Source organism: Rhinolophus sinicus, linkage group LG02 (assembly GCF_036562045.2).
Source record: "Rhinolophus sinicus isolate RSC01 linkage group LG02, ASM3656204v1, whole genome shotgun sequence".
Taxonomy (NCBI): Eukaryota; Metazoa; Chordata; class Mammalia; order Chiroptera; family Rhinolophidae; genus Rhinolophus; species Rhinolophus sinicus.
Window position 1 is genome coordinate 113,034,422 of NC_133752.1, and position 26,505 is coordinate 113,060,926.

At 45.7% G+C, this 26,505-nt stretch overlaps 2 protein-coding genes across 8 annotated transcripts in view; both read right to left on the reverse strand.

Moving 5' to 3' along the window:
• LOC109434390 (maestro heat-like repeat-containing protein family member 1) overlaps nucleotides 1-11,155 on the reverse strand; it is a 48,992-nt gene extending 37,837 nt beyond the window's left edge. For all 6 annotated transcript variants that reach the window (XR_012493816.1, XM_074325226.1, XM_019711254.2 and 3 more), the window contains exons 1-5: nucleotides 10,342-11,155; nucleotides 9,805-9,857; nucleotides 9,113-9,220; nucleotides 6,361-6,477; nucleotides 2-124 (exon numbers count right to left, since the gene is read on the reverse strand). Coding sequence is in view for 5 of the 6 variants with exons in the window: in XM_074325226.1 (XP_074181327.1) it covers nucleotides 2-124; nucleotides 6,361-6,477; nucleotides 9,113-9,220; nucleotides 9,805-9,857; nucleotides 10,342-10,378 (438 nt within the window). In the remaining variant the exon portion in view is untranslated. The remainder of the gene's footprint in view (nucleotide 1; nucleotides 125-6,360; nucleotides 6,478-9,112; nucleotides 9,221-9,804; nucleotides 9,858-10,341) is intronic.
• A 1,504-nt stretch (nucleotides 11,156-12,659) lies between these two features.
• The window catches only part of LOC141570056 (maestro heat-like repeat-containing protein family member 1), a 67,803-nt gene continuing 53,957 nt past the window's right edge, over nucleotides 12,660-26,505 (reverse strand). Inside the window, exons 8-13 of one of the 2 annotated variants that reach the window (XM_074325231.1) lie at nucleotides 18,603-18,701; nucleotides 17,957-18,035; nucleotides 17,305-17,415; nucleotides 15,584-15,657; nucleotides 13,183-13,299; nucleotides 12,660-12,984 (exon numbers count right to left, since the gene is read on the reverse strand). In XM_074325231.1, the coding sequence (XP_074181332.1) occupies nucleotides 12,853-12,984; nucleotides 13,183-13,299; nucleotides 15,584-15,657; nucleotides 17,305-17,415; nucleotides 17,957-18,035; nucleotides 18,603-18,701 (612 nt within the window). In that variant the 3' untranslated portion in view covers nucleotides 12,660-12,852. The remainder of the gene's footprint in view (nucleotides 12,985-13,182; nucleotides 13,300-15,583; nucleotides 15,658-17,304; nucleotides 17,416-17,956; nucleotides 18,036-18,602; nucleotides 18,702-26,505) is intronic. The other variant, XR_012493817.1, reaches the window with a different exon arrangement.

Consider the following 26,505-nt stretch of genomic DNA (forward strand, 5'->3'; position numbering starts at 1 on the left):
CCTTCATCAGTTTGAGGATGGCCAATGAGTCCTTGTCAGTGAGGACAGCATTATACACTTGCAGTTGGTCCAGGACGACCGTCAGATGTTTCACAGACACGACACGGAGCGCCACAGCAATGCCCTGTAACAGGGATGGTGTCAACCCCACCCCACAGCTCAGGGCGAGCCAAGCAGGGCTTTAGAGAGGGAGAGGCAAGAAATGGAAGATGGAGAACCAAACATCTTTGCAAGAAGTCATTCAAGATGCAAATTATCCCAGATCTAAAAAAAATTAGATTCACAGATTTACAAAATCTTGGTATTATCAAATCTGACATTGCACAATAGAAAATACTTACATGCACTAGGAATTCAGAGAAGGGCTGTTCTGAGGAGGGAAAGGAGGGAAAGAACAAATCCAAGGCATCTTATTGACAGGACAGGATAGCTAATCAGTGAGGAGATGGAAGAGAGGGAAGACTTACAGACAATGCCAATATTTCCAGTTAGAGAGAACAGGAAATAGTTAACTCTCACCAAAATGAGCAGGTGAAAAAGGGGGCCTGTCTAGGTTGGAAAGACATGAAGCAATGAGTTCCTGGATGTGTCGCAGGCACGTCATGGCAGAACAACTAAGTGGAAATGTCAGTGCCAGTGGGTCTGAAAGTTGGGGCTAGAAGTGCAGCTCTGGGACTCAACAACCTAGAGAGAGCCAAAAGCACAGAGGCTTGGGGACTCTGTAGTTCCTGCCAGGAACAGTCTTTAACTTAAATCCCTCTGCCTCACAGCAGGTCCTTTTGACATCAGTGTCAGCCAAGCCTCTTCCTAGACTTTACTCAACAAGCATGATGGGGCACAGAGCTAAAGAAAAGACCAACACACACACAGGTGCCAGCTGTTTGCCAAGGGCCACCGTTAAGACTTCGCAGCAAGAGAAGGCAGAGTGGAGGGGACCTGCGGACAGTGACAGATTCCAGGACACAGATCCTCAAGAAGGGATGAAGTATTAGTGAGGCTTGTAGGCTTCTGGACTCCAAGTAGAGGAAGGGAAACGTTTAACTAGTTAGAGAGCAGGGATAGCAGAGTATCAGAAGGGGGTTCTATTCTGGCCCTGGCCTTCTTCTTATGTCCTTGTTTTGCCACACCTTCCACTAATCATGGTTGTCATCATCCCCATCACCGTCACCATCATCATTATCATGACCATCATGACATCATCTGAATATCAGTGCTTAGTTTGTAGCAGCCTTACGTTATTTCATTGATCCTCACACTAAAGCTTTCAGGTAAATATTACCATCTCCATTTTACAGACAGGGAAAAAAACATGTTTCCCAAATCTAGACCTCCAGCCCAAATCTGAGTTTCTTGTGAACTGGACATTGGATGTCTCCACCTGGCTATCCCGGGGCACCTCAACCCCTCCTGGGCAAAAACTGAATGTATCATCTTCCTCCCCAGTTTGTCCCGGGTTTCTGGTCTCAGTGAATGATACTGACTCCTCCCACTGAGATGCTGGAAACCCAGGAACCATCCTGGATGTCCTCCTCCCTCTTATCTTTATCTTCTGTGTCCAATCTGTCCCCAAGTGCTGGCTGAGGGGTTACTTTTATTTCCCTGCATTCCAGTCCCACCAGACCACTGACTGTTCTCTAGACATGTCCCCAAAAGTTCTTGCTTCCAAGTCTTGACTCAGGATATTATGTCAAGTGGGGATATCTGCCTCCCTCCTTCCCCTAAACTTGCCCCAATGAGCCCACATCCCAGGCAGCCCACACAGCCACGATGCCTCGGTGACCACTCACGTAGCCTTTGGTCAGGCTATTCTGCGTGGTTAGCTGCTTCCTTCCCATACGTGTCTTGGCTTCCCATTGATATGTTTGCAACTTGGGCTTGGTAAATACCTGCCGATAACCATGATAGTGATGGATGCTCGGAGAATCTGGCAGGGGAGGGACACGGAGAGGGGAGGCCTGAGGGCACGGACACCGAGGCCACCAGAAATCAACATTCAGAGAGGGCTTATGTGCCAGGCACCATTCTAAGTATTTTACCATGTCTAATCCTCAAAACTACCCTATGACATGCATCACTTCTGTGGTATTCCCATCAAAAATGCATAATCTGAATCTAATCATGAGGAATTATGAGGCAAACCAAAAATGGGAGACAGTCTACAAAATAAATGGTCTGTACATTTTTAAAACGTCAAGACATGAAAGATAAAGATGAGGAACTTGTTCCAGATTAAAGAAGAATGAAGAGAAATGAGAACCAAATGTATTACTTGATTCTGAATTAGATCCCAGACCAGAGAAAAAAACATTTTTCTTTTGCTCTAAAAAACATTGGTAGTGGGCAGCCAGATGGCTCAGTTTGTTACAGCATGAGCTCTTAACAACAGGGTTGCCAGTTCGGTTCCCACATGGGCCAGTGAGCTGCACCCTCTACAACTAGATTGAAGACAACGAGCTACCACTGAGCTTCCGGAGGGGCAGCCGGCCGGTGGCTCAGTTGGTTAGAGCACGAGCTCTTAGCAACAATGTTGCCGGTTCGATTCCTGCATGGGATGGTGGGCTGTGCCCCCGGCAACTAAGATTGAAAACGGCGACTGGACTAGGAGCTGAGCTGCACCCTTCACAACTAGATGGAAGGACATTGACTTGACTTGGAGCTGATGGGCCCTGGAGAAACTTTTTATTGGGGAAACTGTTCCCCAATATTCCCCAATAAAAATTTTAAAAATATATATCCTCGTCGCTAAGGGGTGCATGATTGCATATGTGTGTGTGATTTATTAAAAACAAAACAAAACAAAACAACAACAACAAAAAACATTGGTAGGACAACTGATGATTTTCAAATCAGGTCTATAAATTAGATAATAGCATGGTGGTGATGTTAGTTTCCTGATTTTGATCATTGTCGTGTGCTTATGTAAGAGAATACCTTTATTTTTAGATAATACACACTGAAGTATTTAGGGATAAATGAGCATCATGACTGCAGCTTCCACTTCAGATTCAGAATATACAATAATAATAAGTTAATAAATTAATAAATAAGTTATATTACTTATATGAAAGAATGACAAAGCAAGCAGGGGAAAATGTTAAGATTTGGGGAGTCTAAGAGAAGAACAAACAGGAATTCTTTGTGATTTTTTTTTTTTGCAACTTTTCCTTAAGTATAAAATTATTTCAAAATAGAGAGAGACAACAAAGATGGTGCAGTAGGTAAACACTGTGTTTACCTTTACTCACAACCACATCAAAATTTCAACTAATCTACAAAAGAACTGTTATTGAGAATCGCCTAAAATCAAGCTGAACTGAAGCCTTTCATCTAAGGATGTGTAGAAGAAGCCACCTCCAGACTGGTAGGAAGGGCAGAGACACAGAACCCTGGGCTGGTCCCACACCCGTGTGTGACCATTAAAGATCAGGAGGGCTATTCCGGCTGTTGGAATTCCCCACCCCCGTCCCCTAGAGGAGCGAGAGATCCCAGCCCCACCCCAGCCCAGGGTTCCAGTGCTGAGGAGAGAAGTCCCCATAGTCGTTGGTTGTGAAAACCAGCGGAGACTGTGACTGAGTGAGACCGAGAACAGCTGCACTCACAGGCGCTCCTCTTAAACAGACCACGTGCAGACTTACCCACCAACAGAATCACTCACTCTCAGCTCCAGCGCTGGGGCAGCAGCTGGAAAGACAGCAGGGACATATGGTGGGGAACTGAGTTGTCTGGCTTGGGACAGGGACTGGAGAGGCAGATTTCTCCTGGACGGGGGCTAGCGGAGGCCATCGTTTCTTTGCTGAGCCCTCCCCCTTCCTGACGTGGGTCGCCATTTCTGACTGTCCCCCATTCGTTTGTCACACCCTGGAGATTTGAGACCTGGCCCGCCCAACTTTCAGGCACACCCAGGATGCTTTCAGTGGCTTTTTCATGCAGACCGCCTGCCTTGGCTCAAACTGCAGACTTTCCTGTGGTCTCTCAAAGGTTCGTGAAACCCAGACAAACAGCATCTGGCTTGAGCGTGTCCTATACCTCTGGCTGAGCAGCCCTAAGCTGGCATTAGTGGCCTTGGTTCACAGCTTGGCCTTTCAAGGCACTTCCAAGCATAGCACCTTCCATCCTGCCAGTGGCAGCCATCTGCAGATTTCTTTGTGGCTCCTGCTGGGTGGCCCCGGGTGGGGGAAGGGCTGTGGCTGAACTTGACCTATAGTGGATCCCCTCCAAGGTGGTCCTGGGGCTGGCGCCCCAGTGGCCAGCTTCAAAATAAGCTGGAGCATCACCCAGCTGCCTCCAAGGACGATACACCCAAGGGGAAGATTGGGCAGGCACCAGAGTCCTGCTGAGGCAGATCCTGCTCCATAGGATCAGCCCCTGCACAACAGCCCTTCCACTGTAGAAAAGGCCAGTCCTCACAACCAGTGAGCCCAGGGTCAGTCCCTCCCATTGATGTGCAATTATCAACCAAGGCTCATCTACAAGAGGAGGATACACATAATCCACACAAGGGACACACCTGGAGTGCATGGCTCAAGTGACCAGAAAGACTGCACCACTGAGCCCCACAGCACACCTACTACATATGGCCACTCTACTAAGACCGGAAGACATAGCAGCCCTACCTAATACATAGAAATAAACACAGGGAGGCAGCCAAAATGGGGAGACAGAGAAACATGTCCCAAATAAAAGAACAGAACAAAGCTCCAGAAAAAGAACTAAGCGAACAGAGATAAGCAATCTATCAGATGCAGAGTTCCAAACACTGGTTATAAGAATGCTCAGTGATCTCAGGGAGAACTTAAACAGAGAGATAAGGAGCATAAAAACAGAGACAGAAGCCATTAAAAAAAAAAAAGAAGAACCAGTCAGAAATAAAGGATACAATAATAGAAATGAACAATATATTACAGGGAATCAACAGTAGATTAGATGAAGCAGAGGATCCAACCAGCGATGTAGAAGATAAGGTAGCAGAAAACACCCAACCAGAACAGCAAAAAGAAAAAAGTATCCAAAAAATTGAAGAGAGTTTAAGGGGCCTCCAGGACAATACCAAGAGCACCAACTTTTGCATTATAGGGGTACCAGAAGGAGAAGGGAGAGAGCAAGGAATTGAAAACCTATCTGAAGAAATAATGACAGAAAACTTCCCTAACCTGGTGAAGAAAATGGACATACAAACCCAGGAAACACAGAGAGTCCCAAACAAGATAAATCCAAAGAGGCCAACACCCAAGACACATCATAATTAAAATGCCAAAGTTTGGCATTAAAATGACAAAGAGAGAATCTTAAAAGCAGCAAAAGAAAGGCAGCTAGTTTCCTACAAGGGAGCCCCCATAAGACTGGCAGCTGATTTCTCAATAGAATCTTTGCAGGCAAGAAGGGAGTGGCAGGAAATATTCCAAGTGATGAGAAGCAAGGACATACAACCAAGATCGCTCTACCCAGCAAGGCTGTCATTTAGAATTGAAGGATAAATAAGGAGCTTTCCAGACAAGAAAAAGTTGAAGGAGTTCATCACCACCAAACCAGTATTACAAGGACTCTTAGAGGGACTTCTTTAAGATGGGAGGGGGGTTAAGGATGGGTGAAAGGGGAAGGGATTAGGAAGTACAAATTGTTTGCTATACAGTAGCCATGGGGATGTAGGGTACAGCATAAGGAATATAGTGAATAATATTGTAATAACAAGGTATGGTGCCAGGTAGGTTCTAGATCTATCAGGGTGACAGATGGGAATGGGGTTGGGGGCAGGGTGAAAAAGGTGAAGGCACTAAGAAATATAAATTGATAGTTAATACAATAGGGAGAATATAATCAACAGTGTTGTAAAGATCATGTAAGGTGCCAGATGGGCACTGGACTTATCAGGGGATCATGTCATAGACTGTAGATGCCTGACCACTGCGCTATACACCTGAAGCTGAAGTAGAATAATACTGAATGTCAACTACAACTACATATACAGGTATATACAGTCGCTGGACATGGAGAACAACATAGGGAAGATAGTCGATGTTATTGTAACAGCCGTATAAGATGTCAGAGGGGTAGTAGCTTTGGGGGGGGTGTTATCACTTTATGAGAAGTTTAAATATCTAACTATTATGTTGCCTTGTACACCTGAAACTAATAAAAAATTATTTCAAAATAAGAAAAACTTTTTAGGAAACATCCTATGAGGAAGGTATCATAGCCTCATTTTACAGAGGGGAAACTGAGGCACAGAGAGATTCAGTAACTTGCCCAATAGTGCTCAGCTAGTAGGTGGTCTGGCTGCCAGGGCCCAGCCTTTAAGCTCCTTGTCATCCTGCCTCTTAAACTGTAAATGTTCCCCTTGCCAATGAGTACCCACTACCTCACCTCCCTGTCCTGCAGCTCCTCGTGGGCAGTTTGTAGGATAGAGGAGATCATTATCTTCACCAGTTTCGTATTCCTTGAGGTCCGAAGGGTGAAGCCAAAGAATTTATATAGGAAACCCTAGGAGAGGTGGAAGGGTAGAGTCATGCTCAGCTTGGAATTAGGTTAGGGCAGCCTGGGGAACAGCCATGTCCAAGACCAACTTTGTGACTGCCAGCCACCACCTCCACCCACCGGCCCTCCTGCTCTCAGGGGACGTCTGGGTAAGGCAGTAGTCCTATAAAGCAAGGACTCACATTAGAGAAAAGAGAAAGCTACATTTCTCATTTCTCAGCCTCTTAAGGATCATTCTTTAGGAAATTTCCCTGATCCACATACTTTCCATTTCTAGCTAGGAAATAAAACAGTTCTTTAAATTGCATAATTTTAAAATCAAAATTGCATAATTACAAAGCACTTTTCTGTAACCTTTATCTCCCTCCTTTGAATTCCAGTGGCCTTCATCTTTGCTTCCTGCACATTGTCCTGTCTACCTTGTAACACCAGCCTGCATGGACTCACCCACGCTCCTACCTCAGGGCCCCATGCGTTTCCTATTTTCTCTGGCTAGAATCCTCTTACCTGGGCTCTTAAAAATGTCTCGTTCTCATCTTTCAGATCTCAGTGAGGCTTCCCTGACCGCCTAAGTCCCTCTCCAAGCTCACCATCCTGTTCCTTTCCTTCAGTGCTTCCTCACAGTCCCTCATTCTCTTGTTTATGCATTTGTTTGGTTGCTTCCTAACTTGCCCCACCCCCACATCTCCAGTGAGAACAAAGCTGAGGAGCGGTGTCTGTCCCCAGTGTTAACACAGCCCGATGTAGTAGGCTAATAGGACATACCAGATGTTCAACGAATGTCTCACCTGGTTTTAACTCACCCCTAACACTCCCCCTTCTCCAGGCACCTTTTTCGCCTCTAGCAGCCGCTCTCTGTGCCTTGTCTAGACCTAAGGGTTCCTTTCCTTCAACTGGCTACAGGCACTTTTGTGAACAGCTCCTCCCTGCAGCCTTCTGGGGAGAAGTGCCCTGGAGTTACTGGGGCCTCCTTGCCCAGGATGCCTGGGAGCTACATTCTTCTCTCTCCTCTCCCTACCCCGTACCAACTTTGGAAACCTGGAGCCAATGACAGTCCAGAGTGGGGGAGGGCAGGTACAAAAGCCCCCTCACTTGCCTCCAGGCAGGACAGACTCTGCGGTACAGTTTCCCTCCAGGGTTCTCATGGGATCAGGACACACCCTTGCTTAGCTTCAGCGCTCCTCTAGCCTGCGTCCTTCGTCCTATCACAGCTTCTCTCCAGCGCTCTTTCTTGCCAAGTCACTTGACAAGAACCCTCACCTCAGGCTCCGCATCAGTGAAACCTGACCTAAGGCACCTACTTGATTATTTAGCTGACAAAAGACTACTCATCTTTCTAGAGTTATTCACTCTTCTGCAGCACAACTCATTTCCCGGTTTGCCCAGGACTGAGGCAGTTGCCAGGATGCTGAACTTTCAGTGCTAAAATCGGGCCAGTCTTGAGCCAACCTAGACAGTGGACCGCCCCTGAGGAAGCTTCTCTGTGCAGCCCCCACAGGCCTCCTCCATGTTCAGGAGCACACAGTGCACATTTCCACCCTGATACTTAAAACACTTACAATAATTGCCCATTTTCTTGTCTATTCACTCAAGCAGACAATGGTTTCCTGAAGGCAGAGATGAGTACCCTGCACCTCGTCCAATGCCTGTTGTGCTATAGGTATTTCGTATATATATTTAATAACGGAATTAATAAGATCAGAATTCCTGCTTGCATCCCTAATCTACCATCCACAAAGCTGTGCATACAGTAGGTGATGAATAAATATTTATTAATAACTAGAGAGCAAACAGTCTTGGAAATAAGGCCTCTTTCCTGGAAACCTCCAGAGCCCAAAAAAAAGTGTTGTTCAGTGACAGGAAAACAAGATTAGAAATCAAGAAACCTGTATTCAGTTTCCATTTTACCAATAATTTGCTTAAAGCTCTAAATCCTCTGAATGGTGTTTCTTACTCTGCAAGGGAGGGATAATGGTGACTACCAGGTTACTTAGCCTTCTGAGTTACCAAAGTACCTTCACAGGCATCCTTCTTCAGTTCTCATCCGCTCTCCTGTGGTGCAGAAGCTACTTTTGCTGCTTCCCAAGTGAGGCAACCGAAATCCCAAGGAGGCTAAGACACCTGACCCAGACTACACCGGGAACACACGGAAAAATGAGGACCGGGGCCCAGGCCTTCACCACCACACACCATGTGGTCCATGAAGAAAGGAGTCCATCTTTGTTCCTTAGCTCTGGTCCCCATCACCAAGCAGAGTCCCTAATCTAGGTACGCCCTCAAACAGTCTTTGAATAACGTGCTTAAATCTGACTCTAAAGTCAGTAGTCTTTCCCCTGCACCCAAGTCCCAGCTCCATTCTTTCACAGAATAGCTGGGAGGTTTGAAGACCACAGATGGCGACGTTCCTGATAAAGCCTAAAACACCGAGCAAATGTAAGCCCCTGGTATTTTTGCTGTTCCTGTGTGACCACCACAAGCTCCTCGTCCTCTCCCCCTCGAGTCCCAGGACACAGGTATGCCAGTTTGCTTTTCCCCAGGGCCTGGACTTTGTGCACATTTCTCCAGCCCTTCCCCACCACACTTCTCTAGCCCCACTGTCCACCCAGCAGCCCCCTTGCGACCACCACACCCCCAGACGTACCTTTTCCTCCTCCTCATCGCTGAAATAACGTATCCTCTCCAGGACGACTCTGACGAGGTGCTCCAGCCAGTTGTCATCATCGATGGCCACTAGTGACTGACTCAAAAACTGAGGAAGGGGAAGGGAGAAGACCAGGAGGAACAGTGTCAGGGCTTTTCTGCCCCGTGGAAGTAAACTCAGAAGGAAGTGAGAGATGGGGGCATGGTCTGTAAATATGGAAAAAGAGCTCAAGAGATGCAGAAGAGTTGAAATACATGGAGGGGTTGAGTCAGAACGAGACAATGATAACACAGTGACAATGGTGACAGTGCCATGTCATGTGAGAAGCCCTTTCCAGTCTACAAGGCCCTCCCCTATGACATCTTACTTAATTCTAGAAGAAGGGATCACTTCCATTTTATAGATGAAGAAACTGAGGCCTTCAAATACTATATAACTTGCTAGGGCCCCTTCCCTTACTCCCTCTTGATGCAGGGCCTGCGGGAGTGAAAGGGGAGTCAAGGCTTAGACTATAGTCAGAGGCTCTGATGCAGGGAACAGGAGGCAAGAGAACCACAGACAGACATTCTCTTGAGCAGGGACGTCCTTGGTCATGGCCTCAGTCTCTGGGGGGCCTGGGGCTCTCTTCCTTCAGGATCCTGAGAGGAGAAAGAAGGCAATGTGGAGGGAGGGAGGTCTTGGGGGGTGCTTACCCACAGCAGCTTGCCATCCCACTTCTTCTGATTCAGGTTCTTCTCAGTGTGATCTAGGAGAAGAGAGAGCACAGAGACCCACCCAACCGTAAGGCCCCAGCCAGGACAAAAGAACCACCGTTGGAACACTGTGCCAGGCGCTGTGCCTACAAGATAACTGCTCTTCCACTTTACAGAGGCTCCAGGAGATAAATGACTTTCCAAAAGTCAAACATACACAGCTGGCCAGTGTCTGAACAAGGATGCAAACCTGATCTGTCTGGTTCCAAAGCCCACACTCTTCCCTGACCCTCTGCCCATAAGAAGGGGCAGGAGTCATCCTGGGAACTCTGGAGCCACAGAACTCTGCATATCTGCTCAGTGCAGAACATCGCCCACATAAGCAGACCCATCCAGTGGCACCTCAGAGGCATGGACAGGCTGGTCCCAGTTCTCCTCACCCCAAGGAAGCTCCATGCTGCACCTTGGGACTCCATCTCTTCTGGAATCTGCCCACTGCCTAGCTCCATTCCTCCCCATTCCCAACCAACCCCTCACCATCAAGTATCTGCACCATCTGGGGGATTGCCTTCATCCACAGCTGGCCCACGTTAGAGTAGATAACGGGGTCCAGGGAGGTGATAGGATGCAGAGCATGTAGTAGCCTTAGGGAGCTTGCACCAAACTCTTTTTCTCTTTAGGGCTTCCGGGAAAACAGCTGAGAAACAAGAGAAGCAAGCAGGAGGCAGAGAAAGGATTTAAGGGAAGAGAAGGAAGAAAATTAGAACAAACCCATAGAATGGTAGAGCTGAAGCTTAGACCTTCCCCATTCTTCTCCACCCATTGACTTTCCACATGTTCTCCAAGACGCTCTCGAAACGTCACCTCCTCTGTGATGTCTTCCTGACTCCTGGAGTCCAAGTTAGTTCTTCTAAGCTCCCAGTGCACCCTGTGCATTCCTTTATTAGTACATTTATCACATGGAATTATGCGTGGTTATTCCCAGGCTCGTCTTCCCCACTAAGACTGTGAACACCTCAAGGGCAGATCTATCTTTATCACTCCAAATGTTCATGACTAGCACATAATGTCTGGGCAAATAGAGAAACTCAAAGTTGCTGAGAAAATGATATCCAGAAAGTCATGTGTACTTGTCCAAGGTCAACAGAGAGCAGCTTACAATAAGGCCACATAAGAGACAGGCCAGGCCCTTCCCATGCCCCACTCCTTCCCCATCTGCAGGCCCCACCACTATGCTCCCAGTTCCCTCCTCCAAGCTCTGGCCTGGATTACCTTTCCCCAGAGCACCCATGATCCCAGGCGCTGTCTCTTTATTCCATGTCCAACATAATGCCTGTGATACAGTAGTACTCAACTATTTGTGAAATGATTGGATGGATGGATGAAAGAATGGAAGAATGGCGACATAGTACTCATCCCAGCATCACTTACCACAAGATGGGTCAGGAGTTTCTGTGGGGAGATGAACTGGGTGGCTAAGTTAGAGAGGATAAAAGAAGAGGACAGAGTCAGTGCAAGCTCCAGGATGCCCAGCCTCCAGCCTCCACTGGCAGCCCCCCATCAGTACTTCAGAGGAGAAGAAAGAGCAAAGTAGAGAAGAAACGTCGGTGCCAATGTCATGGGGGCTTGTGACATTTTGACTCAGCCTAAAAATCAAACCATTACATTTTCAGCTTATAAACACACACACACACACACACACACACACACACACACACACACACACTCACGCAGCAAGTAAAGTGCTGAACAGACATCCCACTGGGATTACAGGTCTGGGATGGGGTGAGCACAGAGTAAGGCTTAGAGTTGGGGCGAAGGAAGAACAAAGGGTCAGGAACGTCTGTGTACTCATTACTGTGCAATTAACAATGTTTACACATCTCAACTCCAGGTTTTAAAACGAGGAATAAAGCAGGAAGGAACTGTGTCCCTAGAGGAGTCCTCTTTTCATCCATGGGGCCAAATGGCCTTAAGCTGATGCCCTAACCCTTTGCCTCACTCTTCTCATCATGGCCCAGGCTTGAGGCCTGCAGCTTCCCCCACACCACAGATCTGCAGCGACTGTCCCTGGCGTGTCTCAGCTAGCCTCCCACCCCAACACTCCGTGGCTGCAGCAGCCCGAGCTTTCAGAGCGGGCACGTCTCCATCGGCTGCCCCACCCTGTACTTAGGCCTGAGGTAAAAGCTGCTGAGGTAGGGAAACTGGCCCAGGGCCCGAGCCTTCAGTGCCATTTCTGTGGCCATCTTACTCAGGCGCACGAAGGCCAAGGTATTGCTGGGCTCACACACCAAGGTGACCAATTTGGGCAAGGATACCTGGCAGGGGATGTAGCAAGGGCTTCAATGCCAAGCCCCAAGTCAGCCCCAGGCGAAGTTCTCCAACCCCAGGACCTTGTCTTCTTTTCCTGGAGAGGCATTTGAGGCCTGTATACAGAGACCCCCTGTCCCAAGTCATATTCATTCTCTCTCTGTCTCTCTCTCTCTCTCTCTCTTTCTCTCTCTGTCTCTCTCTCCCTCCCTCTCTCTCCAGCTCCATATTGATAAAATATAACCAAGGTCCTGATTAAAATTACAGCAGGAAGGACTTGATTGCTAGACAAGCTTGTTGAACTTTGGAATTGAGTGACCTGTGATTGCCTGCATTGGGGAATTTTGCAGGGGGCAGAGACATGCCGAAGGTCAGCAGATAGAGCTTGCTGGGCAGAGGAAATCACATGTTCTTTTCCTCCCACAGCCCTTTACTCAACTCTGACCCATATCAGCTCATATGATTCTCCAAAAATTTTTAGAGGTTGCTAAGAACAGGTAGGGAATATAATCACCCCCTTTTTTACAAAAAAAATTAACTGCGGCTGGGAGAGCAATTTACTCAAGATTTTACAGCTAGAAACTGGCTGAGCAGGACTCAAGCTTGGGCCTCCATGTTCACCAGCCAGTGACCCTCTTCTGCTCCACTGAGGAGCCCCAGGCACTTGAGGATGACCAGATGGAGGTGGGGAGGGGGGCGGCGGAAGGGGCAACACAAGGGATTAGATGGGGGTGGAGGTTAGAATGCAGGCTGGGGGTCAGGGTAGTGATCTGGGAGCCAGGGGAGGAGGAATGGAGAGGCATCTTTGAGCCTAGCTGTTCGTACCATCTGTAGGATTCTGGAACACATTATTCGGATATTCTCTTCATTCTGGAACAGGAAAAGGAAAGATTTCAACCTGAACCACTGCTACATGTCCTGGTTCACGGCCTCCCTGGTGCAGGCTTTCAGAGGCCAAAGCCCCGTCCCACATGTCAGCCATGCTCTCTTCCTCTTTTCCTTCTGTTCCCAACTCTGCCCTTTTCTTGCTCCCACCCTTGGTACCCTCCCTGCTTGGCCCCTGCTCACTGATGGGTCAGACTCGCTGAGCTTGATGACAAAGTTGATGATGATATCCCCCTGGGGCAAGGTAAAGTAGTCATAGTGGCCCAGCATCTCAATGAAGTTCAGGAGGGCCTTCCGTACCTGTGGGATCAAAGACCGGCACATCACAAGACAGGAAGGCAGTCAGGGACGGCCCATATGAGACCTCACGTTGCAGGCGAGGACACAGAGGCCTAGGGCAGGTGAGGGGCTCAGCTCTCCTGACTCCAAGCCCAGTGTGACTCTTCAGTGGGCTCCGGGTGGTGACAGACCACCAGCCGCTGCACCTGACCCTTCTGTACTCCACCCTGAAGCTCTAAACACTTCAGCTCCCACTATCCTCCTGGAGAATGCAAAGCACTTATCTTGCCCACACCTTACTTCCCCAGAGATGTGACTATTGGTAAGAGTGTTGGGTAGAGGAAGAATCTGAGTAGAGGAAAGACCATGTGTTCCGGCCTCCTAAGGAAAGCCAGGAACAAATCCCACAGGTCCTGAGGGCCCAGCCCTCAAAATCCCAGGCTGTCCATTAACCTTCTGAGGATCAAGGACTTTGTTTTTAGGAACAATGCCATTGTCATCCATTTGGCACCCCAAACCACTGCTCCCATGTTCCCCAATCCTGAATGATCCAGAGCTGGGAGCAGTCTGCTCTCTCCAACCCTGGCTGCAGAGCTTGTAAAAAATATGACTTCTCATACAATGGAGAAAAGACAGCCTCTTCAATAAATGGTGCTGGGAGAATTGGAAAGCCACGTGCAAAAGAATGAAACTGGACTGCTATCTGTCACCATGTACCAAAATTGATTCAAAATTGATCAAAGACTTAAGCATAAGACCCGAAACAATAAACTGCATAGAAGAAAACATAGGTACTAAACTTATGGACCTGAAGAACATTTTACGAATTGGACTCCCATGGCAAGGGAAGTAAAAGCTAAAATAAATGAATGGGACTATATCAAACTTAAAAGCTTTTGCACAGCAAAAGAAACCATCGACAAAATAAAGAGACCACCAACTGAATGGGAGATTTTTGCCAACAGTGCCTCCAATAAGGAGCTAATATCCAAAATATACAAGGAACTCATACAACTCAACAACAACAAAAAAAAACAACCCAATTGAAAAATGGGCAGAGGACCTGAAGAGACATTTCTCCAAAGAGGACATACAAATGGCAAATAGACATATAAAAAAATGCTCAACATCACTAATCATCAGAGAAATGCAAATAAAAACCACAATGAGATATCACCTCACCCCAGTCAGAATGGCTATCATCAACAAGACAAATAGTAACAAGTGTTGGAGAGGCTGTGGAGAAAAAGGAACCCTCGTACACTGTTGGTGGGAATGCAGACTGGTGCAGCCATTATGGAAGGCAGTGTGGAGGTTCCTCAAAAAATTATGAATAGAATTACCGTATAACCCAGCAATCCCACTCCTAGGTATCTACCCAAAAAATCTGAAAACATTTATCCATAAAGACATGTGTGCTCCAATGTTCACTGAAGCTTTATTTATGGTGGCCAAGACATGGAAACAACCAAAATGTCCTTCGATAGATGAATGGATAAAGAAGTTGTGGTATATGTACACAATGGAATACTATTTGGCGGTAAGAAAAGATGAAACAGGACCATTTGTAACAACATGGATGGATCTTGAGAATATAATGCTAAGCGAAATAAGTCAGACAGAAAAAGCAGAGAACCATATGATTTCACTGATATGTGGTATATAAACCAAGAACAACAAAAGAACAAGACAAACAAATGAGAAACATAAACTCATAGACACAGACAATAGTTTAGTGGTTACCAGAGGGTAAGGGGGGTGGGGGGTGGGAGATGAGGGTAAAGGGGATCAAATATATGGTGATGGACGGAGAACTGACTCTGGGTGGTGAACACACAATGGGATTTATAGATGATGTAATACAGAATTGTACACCTGAAATCTATGTAACTTTACTAACCATTGTCACCCCAATAAACTTTAATTTAAAAAAAAATATGGCTTCTCGGGCCCCACGCCAGATGAGACGTTTGAGGTCTTCCCTCCCCAGACAAAGCACGAATTCTCGGGGGGCAGAATTAGTGCCCTCTAGGGCTCCCTGCCCCCACTGGGCACCCCACACTGCTGCCCACTAAAAAGAATCAGAAAATAGGAAAGAACCACCTGTCCACTTCTCAAACCCTTCCCAGGTTTTGAAGAGCCCAAATGTAAGCCACGGGCAGTGGTCTGAGGTCAGAACTGGCTTGGCAAGGGTGCTTTACCTCTCCCCTCACCCCCAAAGCCTTCCCCTCTCCTTTTTACAAGACCTCAAGTTCTCAAGAACGCAGCCGCCCTCCCAGCCTACACATCCCGCCTTTCTGCTCACTGGTTTGAGATTGTCCTGAATCACAATAATGGTCGAATGCATCACGTCTCTCTGCAGTTTCTCTGTCTGGGGCACTAGAGAGAAGGCAGACATGCAGTGGAGGATCAGTTGCCCCCTCCTCCTCTGTTGTTTTGGGGGGCATAGAAGATAGGTAAGAGGGGTTCTAGGTACAGTCCTGGTCTGCAAAGGCCAGGTGGAAGCCCAGAGGTCATCTCCACCATCCCTTTGCTCCAAACCAGACTGAAGAGTGACCTAAAACAGTATTTTCATCAAGCTGGCACGAGCCTCAGCCATCGTCAGTCTCCGTGACTGCCCACGCAAAACCACCTCACCCCTCAAGCTGTTCTCCCTCCCTCTGTACATTTCAACCTTTCAAACAGCCACCACTGCTCTTTACAGAGTGAATTTCCTCTCCTGACTCACGCTCTCCTTCCCTGCTCTCAGTACATCTCCTCCATGGAGCCAAACCCATCTCCCCTGACAGACTGATGCCCTCTGCGTTTCTGCCACACGCTGTCATGCTCACATGTAAGCAACTTACCACATATGATTTCACATCATTTCGCTGTGTGAACAGGCTCATCGTCCCTACTCCTGGAGAGTAGGGACCGTGTCTTATTTATGTATTGTCCATGCCTTGCACCGTGCTAGGCACACAGCGAAGGTTTGGCAAACACTTGATTGGAGTTGAAGCCCACACTCCCAAATAGTAATCATACACTAACCACTATAAAACAGACTGCACAGTGGGCATATGTTTTCTCATTTAATATGTCTAAGCATATGTTTTTCATATGTCTAAGCATATGTTTTCTCATTTAATTCTCACTAAAACACTTAAGATAGGTATTACTGGGCCGGCCCGGTGGCTCAGGCAGTTAGAGCTCCATGTTCCTAACTCCGAAGGCTGCCGGTTCGATTCCCACATGGGCCAGTGGGCTCTCAACCACAAGGTTGCCGGTTCAACTTCTCGAGTCCCGCAAGGGATGGTGGGCTCTGCCCCCTGCAACTAAGATTGAACACAGCACCTTGAGCTGAGCTGCCGCTGAGCTCCCTGATGGCTCAGTTGGTTGGAGCGCGTCCTCTCAACCACAAGGTTGCCGGTTCAACTTCTCGAGTCCCGCAAGGGATGGTGGGCTCTGCCCCCTGCAACTAAGATTGAACACAGCACCTTGAGCTGAGCTGCCGCTGAGCTCCCTGATGGCTCAGTTGGTTGGAGCGCGTCCTCTCAACCACAAGGTTGCCGGTTCGACTCCCACAAGGGATGGTGGGCTGTGCCCCCTGCAACTAGAAAACGGCAACTGGACCTGGAGCTGAGCTGCGCCCTCCACAACTAAGACTGAAAGAACAACTTGAAGCTGAACGGCACCCTCCACAACTAAGACTGAAAGGACAACAACTTGACTTGGAAAAAAGGCCTGGAAGTACACAATAAAGTCCTGTTCCCCTTCCCCAATAAAATCTTTGGGGAAAAAAATCTCTAAAAAAAAAAAAAAGATAGGTATTACTGTACCCCCACTTCTCAGATGAGGAAATAGAGGTACAGACTAATGTAATCTGCCCCAGTTTGCACAGCGAGTAAGAGTCGAAGTCAAGATTGAACCCACTGACTTACACTGAGTGTAAAACTGCGCTTTTCACTACTCTATGGGACTGGCTCCCAGAAAAAGGAGATGTCATGGGAGAGAAGATCCATAAGACTGGGCTCAACCCCCACTCACCTTCCTCGAACACATTCATGAACACTTGAAGGGCTGATACTGCCTTGGCTGGGTCCTTGGATTCCATGGTCTTTCGTATTAAGAATACCACCTGGTCGCTGTACAACTTTGCTATCAGAAGGGCATGGATACAGGGAATCAACAGTATGCTTGGTGGCAGGTGGTAAGCAGGAGTAAATTATGCTCACGGCAACCCACTGATGCCACGGGCTGGACAATGGAGGGTCCATTGGGTTGGGAAAAAAGGAGGAAGAAAGAGAGCTGGTGTTTGTCCAGCATTCCCCTGTGCCAAGCTTGGGGAAGATGTTTTCCCTGAGCTAGGCCTGGCCCTCCGCTGCCCCACCATGTGCCCTTTCGTGTCTCTCTCACAATCGTCAGTGCTATAATCACATTAGCACCTTTCTGAGCTGGGAATGACTGAAGGAGAAAGGGAAGCCAAGCCCAGGTGACGGAGTGGGAACGGTGGAGCAAGGTCTATGCCCTTTGACATTCATTGAATTTCAGGCAAAGTTGACATGCATTACTTTGCATTTCGTTTAGAGGATGGAAGCCCCTCATGGCAATCTAGGCTTCCATTCCAGTCCTGGGAGAGACAAGGTCCTGAGTACACACCCACACACATACCTGGGGCTCCGGAAGTGTGTTAACTTACTCAGCATGTGGAAAGCCTTCAGGGTGAGAATGTGGTTCTTTACAGAGTTAGGATCTGAGTTGTTGACTTCTTCACTCAGCTGTGGGGAGACCAAGGCCATCAGACCTAGGAGGACTGAAACCAGAGGCCCTGGGCATAGATGGGGAAACCGAGGCATGCAACCATGAAAAGTGTGGCACTTGGCCATAAGGCTAACATGCAAATAGAACCCAGGAACACACATTCACAACCCCAGAGGAAAGAAGGCAACGGCCAACAAATTACACAGATGGAAGCTAACAACTTTTTGCAAAATGTTCAGTTGTCCTCTTCCTACTCTAGGCTGCAACACAGCAGGCCTGACATTTCCCACGGGCATGATGGAGTGGTTTGAACGGCCTTTTAACCAGTGTAGGGGGAAAACAAAGACCTCCACCCCCAAGAAACACACAGAATATACCCAAGTCACCTCATGGAGAATGTCCCTCTCTGCGACCAGAATCCGGGCATTTGCCTAATCCAGGGAAGCCTGAGGTGTATACAGTTAAGGTCACCATGCAATAGACACCTGGGCCATGTGGAGGTTGTGACCTGAGCTAGGGGGCCATCGCCTCCAAAGGAAAGAGGAAGAGCAAGCCTGGGACACTTCCAGCCCCACAGAACTCACCTGGGTGAACAGAATGCCTGTAATGTTTTCCAGCTGGAATTCCACATTAATTCTTCTGCAGTCACTGCGAGCCAGGGAACCCACAAGTTGGCAAATACACTGTGTATGTAAGGACAGAGTCAGCCAGCCCTTGCCACAGCCTCAAGGGACAGCCGCTGGCCTCACATCTCTCTGAGGACGGCCCATGCCGGCATAGCTTCACACTGACCTCCTAGACCTTTTCAAGAAAAGCTCAGAGTCTAGTTTTCCATAATCAAATATGGCCACAAGCTGCTGTTTCACCTCACCCAGGAAGCTACACTTATTTTCAAATAATCTCATTATACCACGGAAACACAGGGCAATTCAGCATTGCAGGTGCTGGCTGACTTCAAAGAAGCAAGATAAATTAATCACGGCCAAAGCAAGAACTGGTTCTATTCTCTGATTTTCAAAATCCAGAAAACCAAGTTTAAAAGCTTAAATACCTACCCTCTAGCTAATGGATTCTATTGCTTTGTGGGTTGTTCTTATTGCTTGTATGAGAGTTCTACAAATAGCTATAGTTTCCATATGTGTAAACATTCCATTTGACTTTCTAAAAAAGGCTTTATTGATGTCTAATTGACAGATAATAAAGGACACATATATAGTAAGTTTTGATAAACGTAGACACCCATGAAACCATCTCCACTATTAAGATAATGAACATATCCACCACTGCCGAAAGTTCCGTCTTATCTCTTTGCAATCCCTCTTTCCCCACCCCCCAACACCTTTCCTTTTCCCAGGAAAAGCACTGATCTGCTTTCTGTCACTATAAATCTCTCACTGATTTTTTAGAAACTGCCAAACTGTTTTATAAAATGGTTGTGCCAATTTACATTCTAACAGATGTGCAGTGGCATTTCACTGTGATTTTAAATCTCCTAAGGTCAAAATGATGCTCAGCAACTTTTCCTGCCAATTCGCCATCCCCATATCATCTCTGATAAAGCATCTACTGAAATTTTGTCAGTTTTTAAAATTCTTAAATTGAGTTTTGAGAATTCTTTATATATTCTAGATACATATATATAATTTTCAAATATTTTCTCCCAGCCTGAGGCTTATTTTTTAATTCTCTTAAAAGCTTTCAAAAAACAGAAATTGTTCACTTTGATGAAGTCAAATTTATTTACCTGTTTTTTCTTTTATGGATCATGTTTCTGGTGTTGGAACTAAGATATCTTTGCCTAAGCGAAGTTCACACAAATTTCTCCTATACTTACATGTAGAACTTTGATAGTTTCAGGGTTTACATTTAAGTATTACCCATTTTGAGCTAATTTTTTATACATGGGGTGAGGTATGTGTTGAAGTTCATCTTTTTGCATATGGATATCCGAATGTCCCAGCACCATATGTTGAAGAGACTATTCTTTCTCCAAACAATTGTCTCTTCACCTTTGCCAAAAATCAATTGACCATATACAAAGTGAGATAAAAAATTATGGTGAATGGTGCTGCCAAGTGTCATCCAATGGAAAGGCAGGGGTCTTCAATATGGGAAGTGGCACATTGAACCTTAGTAACAGTGTGTGACAAATTTCACTTCTTTGGTGCAATCAGTTGGGTGTGAGCTACAGTTGAGAGAAGCTGTGTTTTAAAGTGTGCTATAAATCATCCTCCATCATGACAACGCTCTGTGTCACACATCACTTCTGGTATACAGCAATTTCTGTCAAAGAAAAACGTTATGGTGTGTCCTCATCTAACTTATTCACCAGATCTGGCACCATGTGACCTCTGGCTCTTCCCCAAAGTCAAAATGACCATGAAAGGTAAACATTTTGAATCGATTCAGGACATCAAGGCAGCCACAACAGCACAAGACACTCACTAAAGAGGACTTCCAGAACTGCTTCAGAAAGTGGCAAGAATGATGGGATAAGTGTGTTAGAAGCGAGTGAGGGGAATTATGAGGGGGATTAATGGTAATGCGTCTTTTACTGTAATAAATTCTTTTATTTAAACATTCACCATATCTTTTAATCACACCTCGTATGTGTAGGTCTATTTTTGGATTATCCTCTATTCTGTTCCATTCATCTATCTGTCTATCTTGATGCCAATATCGCACTGTCTTCATTACTGTAGTTACGTAAGTAATTCTTTTTCTAAACTGGTTTGGCTATACTGGGATTTTTGCACTTCATATGAATTTTAGAATCAGCTTATCAATTCTCATTTTTTTAAAAAAAGCCTGCTGGGATCTTGACTAGGATTGTATTGAATCTATAAATCAATTTGGGAAGAACTGATATCTTAGCTATATTGAATCTTCTAATTCATGAATACAGCATATATTTCCATTTATTTAGGTCTTCTTTAATCTCTCTGAGCAATGATTAGTAGTTTCCAGTGTACAGGTCTTACATATCTTTGTTTTTCAGATTTATTAGAAAAGTTAGAAAACTTTTTCAAATTTTTGAATAGATGATAATGTTCCCTGAGAATAAAGACAATTGTACCTTCTTTCCAATCTGTATGTCAATTAGGTCAAATTGTTTGATAATATTTAAAACTTTTATATACTGATTATCTACTTGCTCTATCCATTATTGAAAGAGGGGTGTTGAAATCTCTGATTGTGATTACGGTGTACACCATAGAAAGTAATACCTACAATATTATATTAGCTTCAGATGCACACCATAGTTAGTCAACATTTATATATCTAAAGAAGTGATCACCAAAGAAAATTAAAAAAAAGAAAAAAAAGAAGTGATCACCATGATAAGCCCAGCAACCACCTGACACTGTCCCACGCTATCACAATATTATTGACTATATTCCCTATGTTGTACATTACATCCCCGTGACTTATTTTATATCTAGAAATTTGCACCTCTTATTCCCCTTCACCTTTACCCCCCTTTCAATTTTTCAATTACAGTTGACATTCAATATTATTTTATATTAATTTCAGGTGTACAGCATAGTGGTTAGATATTTATATAATTTAAGAAATGATCCCCCTGACTAGTCTAGTACCTGATGTGCCCCCTCGTACCTGCCCCTAAAGCAAGGAGAGTCTGTGAGACGGATCCTTTTAGGGACTTTGCTTCACCTTTGTGCTTGCACCTTATGTCTCCCTGTTTGGCCCTAGAAAGATGGCTGGTCACCCAATGACGAGTAAGATTCCCCATTGGGGGGGGACAACTCAAGGCAGGTGGAGCTGTGTGGGGACCAACAGGAGAACCCACGGGGTTCATAGAGGTGGGCACAGCCCCCCACCTTCCCCAGGCTAAGGAGAGCCTCTGCCTCTGTGGCTGCATTCCTTCCCACAACCTGCAGGGGAAGAGATTCAATGATGTGCTCTCCATCTATTCATATGCATATAGGTTTTGTCCCTTGGGGAAGTACAGACATCCTAAGACTTATGGTGCAGCTGCCTGCAGGCAAGGGTGATTAGCTTGAGTCAGTTTCCTATTATAATGTATGGAATTCACAGATCTTGAGATTGACAAGCTTTATCTCCTCTACTTCCCCACCTAAGTAATAAAAGCTATGTGTAGGCCCAATTCGGGGTTCAGCTCTTGAGGCTGCAGTCCCTTGGCCCCACTTGCACACTATTCTTGGCTACTGTATTTCTTAATCCTGCGCTGCCCTCCTCGCTCCCCACAATCCTTGTCACGCGTGATGCAACTAGTACCCACCTGGCACCTTACATAGTTATTACCGTATCATTGACTATATTCTCTATGCTGTACTTTACATCTCCATGACTTTTGTAAATACCAATTCGTACTTCCTAATCTTTTAACCATTTTTACCCTGCCCCCCAAACCCCCTTCCATCTATCAACCCAATAAATCTAGTACTCATCTGACACCACGAATAGTTATTACAATATATGGGAATATGCTATATCCAACATCCCCATGACTACTTTGTAACAACCAATTTGTACTTCTTAATCCCTTCCCTTTTTTCACCTACACCCGCAACCACCCTCCCATCTAACAACCATCAAAATATTTTCTGTAGCTATGAGTTTGTTTCTGTTTTGTTTATTTTGTTCTTTAGATTCCACATGTAAACAAAATCACATTGTATCTGTCTTTCCCTGTCTGACAAACTCCACTCAGCAAAATACCCTCCAGCAAAATACCGTCCAGGTCCATCCACAGATGGCAAGGTCCCATTCCCTTCTATGGTCAAGCAATATTCCATTGTACGAGTTGTGATAAAAAAAAAAATACGGTGAATGTTTAAATAAAAAAAATTATTATAGTAAAAGACACATTGCCATTAATCTCTCTCAAAATACCCCGAATTCCCCCCCACCCCCTTTGAACACACTTATCCCATCATTCTTGCCACTTTCTGAAGCAGTTATGGAAGTTCTATCTCATGAGTGTCCTTAGTTGCGCTGTTGTGGCTGTCTGGATGCCCTAAATCGATTCGAAACGTTTACCTTTCATGGTCATTTTGACTTTGGGAAGTGTCAGAAGTCACATGGTGCCAGATCTGGTGAATAAAGTAGATGAGGACACACCATAATGTTTTTATTTGACAGAAATTGCCATGCCAGAAGCGATGTGTGACACAAAATTTCACGTTAATGCATTGTTTGTGATCCATGATTACAGCCGGGAAATAACAGCTTCTCTCAACAGTAGCTCACACCCAACTGACTACACTGAACAAGTTGAAATTTGTCACACGCTATTATGAAGGTTTGATGTGCCCCTTCCTGTATTGAAGGTCCCTGCCTTTCTGTTAGATGGCACTTAGCAGCAGCATTCACTGTATTTTCTTTTCTCTCTTTTTTTTTCATCAAACCTCATATGTATGTACCACCTCCTCTTTATTCTTTCATCCATCAACAGACACCCAGGCTGCCTCCACATCTTGGGCATTGTAAACAATGCTGAAGTGAACATACTCTCAAAATAGCATTTTGGGTTTCTTTGGATACATACCCAGAAGTAGGATTACTGGGTTCTTCTTTGTCTCTTGTTATAGCTTTTTACAGAATCTATTTTGTCTGGTATAAGTATTGCTATCCCAGGTTTTTTTTGTTGTTGTTGTTGTTGTTTTTCCATTTTCATGTAATATCTTTTTCCATCCTTTTACTTTCGGACTGTGTGTCATTTGATCTGAGGTGAGTCTCTTGTAGGCAGCATAAGCATATGTAAGAGTCTTATTTTCTTATCCAGTCAGCCACCCTATGTCTTTTGGAGCATTTAATCCATTCACATTTAAAGTAATTGTTCATAGACATGTAATTATTGCCACTTCATTATTCATACTTTTTACCTTTTCTTCTCCTTCTCCTTCCCCAGCTACTTCTCCTTCTCCTTCTTAAAGCAGTCCCTCTAACATTTCTTGTAATACTGGTTTGGTGGTGATGAACTCCTTTAGCTTTTTCTTGCCTGGGAAGCTCTTTATCCGTCCTTTAATTCTAAATGATAGCTTTGCTGGGTAGGGTAATCTTGGTTGTAAGTCGTTGCTTTTCATCACTTTGAATATTTCCTGCCACTCCCTTCTGGCCTGCAAGGTTTCTGTTGAGAAATCAGCTGCCAGTCTTATGGGAGCTCCCTTTTAGGGAACTGCTTTTCTCTTGCTGCTTTTAATTCTTTGTCTTCAACCTTTAGCATTCTAATTATGATGTGTCCTGGTGTGGGCCTCTTTCAGTTCATCATGTTTGGGACTCTCTGCACTTCTGGGCTTGTGTGTCTATTTCCTTCACCAGGTTAGGGAAGTTTTCTGTCATTATTTCTTGAAATAGGTTTTCAATTCCTTGCACTGTCTCTTCTCCTTCTGGTACCCCTACAATGCAAATGTTGTTATGATTGATGCTGTAACAGAGACCACTTAAACTATCCTCATTTTGGGGGATTCATTTTTCTTTTTGTTGTTCTGACTGGGTGTTTTCCGCTACAAATCATTGATTTGATCCTCTGCTTCATCTAATCTACTGTTCACTCCCTCTAATTCTTTAATTCGGTTATTATATTCTTCATTTTTGACCTTTTTTAATGTTTTCTATTGCATTTTTATGTTTCCTAGGTCTTTGTTAAAATTCTGAGTTCATTTGTTCTTCCCCTAAGTTCATTGAGCATCCTTGTAATCAGTGTTCTGAACTCTGCTGCTGGTAGATTGCTTGTCTCCATTTCGTTTAGTTCTTTTTCTGGAGCTTCATTCTGTTCTTTCATTTGGGACATGTTTCTTTGTCTCCCCATTGTGGCTGCCTCCCTGTATTTGTTCTATGTATCAGATAGGGCTGCTATGTCTCCCAGTCTTAGCAGAGTGGCCTTAGGTAGTAGGTATCCTGTGGCGCCCAGTGGTGCAGTCTCCCTGGCCACCTGATCTGGATGCTGCAGGTGTGTCCCTTGTGTGCATTGGATGTGCCCTCCTGTTGTAGTTGAGCCTTGGTTACTGTTGGCATGTCAACAGGAGAGATTGACTCTCAGGCTGATTGGCTGTGGGGACTGACTATGACTACAGAGGAGGAGCTGTGGTACAGGGCTGATCTTAAGGAGCAGGGTTTAAGGAGCAGGTTTTGCTTTAGCTGAGCTCTGGTGCCAGCCCAGCCTGCTCTTTGTGTGTTTTGTCCTTGGAGGCAGCCAGTTGATGCTCCTGCTCAGTCTGAAGCTGGCTACCTAGCATGCCAACTCTGGAGACTCCTGGGAGAGGACCCACCATAGGCCAAGTTGAGCTGCAGCCTGTGCCCTGCCAGGGGCCACCTGGCATGAGCCACAAAGCAATCTGCAAATGGCTGGGTTGGGCTTGGAGTTACCTTGAGAGGCCAAGCCACAAACTGAGGCCTGGTGCTGCTAGTGCCGGCTTTGAGGCTGCTCAGCCAGAGGTATGGGACACACTGAAGCCAGATGCTGGTTGTTTGGGTTTTGCAAACCTTTGAGAGATTTTAGGAAAGTTCACAGCATGAACCAAGACAGCTTGTTTGTATGGAAAAGCCACTGGTAGCGGTTTGGGTGTGCCCAAAAGTTGTGGGGAGGACCCTCAGGGAATCACCACAACGGGGCAAATGAATGGTGTTAATCAGGTTGATGCAAACTCAGATATGGCTCCTGCTTGCATATGCATGCCAATACTGGAATCTGCCAGTAGTTCTGCCTGGGATAAAGCTACCCCTCAAGCCCTTGCTCTGAAGCCAGACAACTCAATTCCTTTCCATATGTCCCTGCTGTCTTTCAAGCTGCTGCCTCAGTGCTGGAGCTCAGAGGGAGTGTCTGTCAATGAGTAAGTTTGTGCACAGGCCCTTTAAGAGGAATGCCTGGGACTCCAGCTGCCTTCTGTCTCACCCAGCCACAATCTTCGTTGGTTTTCACAGCCAGAAGATGTGAGGACTTCTCTTCCCAGCACTGGAACCCTGGGCTAGGGAGCCTGGTGTGGGGCTGGAACTTCTCTCTCCTCAGGGGGGACTGCCACAGCCAAGATATGCCTCCCAATTTTTAACTGCCACACACAGGGGTGGGACCAGCCCATTCCACAACTTTGCCCCTCCCACCAGACTCAAGTTCGTTTCTTCTGTATGTTTTTAGTTGTAAGACTTCAGTTCAGCTAGACTTCAGGCACTTCTCAATGTTGGTTGTTCTGTAGTTGTAATTTTGATGTGGACACGAGAAGAAGAAAGCACAGCATTTACCTACTCCATCATCTTGACCAGAAATCCTATTTTCCATTCATTTTTGAAAGACATTTCCACTGTTATAGAATTCTGAGACATAATGTTTTTCCTTCAGTACTTTGAAGGTGTTATTCCACTATCTTCTCACTTGCTTTGTTTCCATTGAGAAATATACTCTTATTGTTGTCTTTATTTCTCCATATGAGACATGTTTTTGTTGTTGTTCTTTTGTTTTTATTTGAGGCAATTAAAAATTTCTCTTTTTCACTGGTTTTGAGGAAT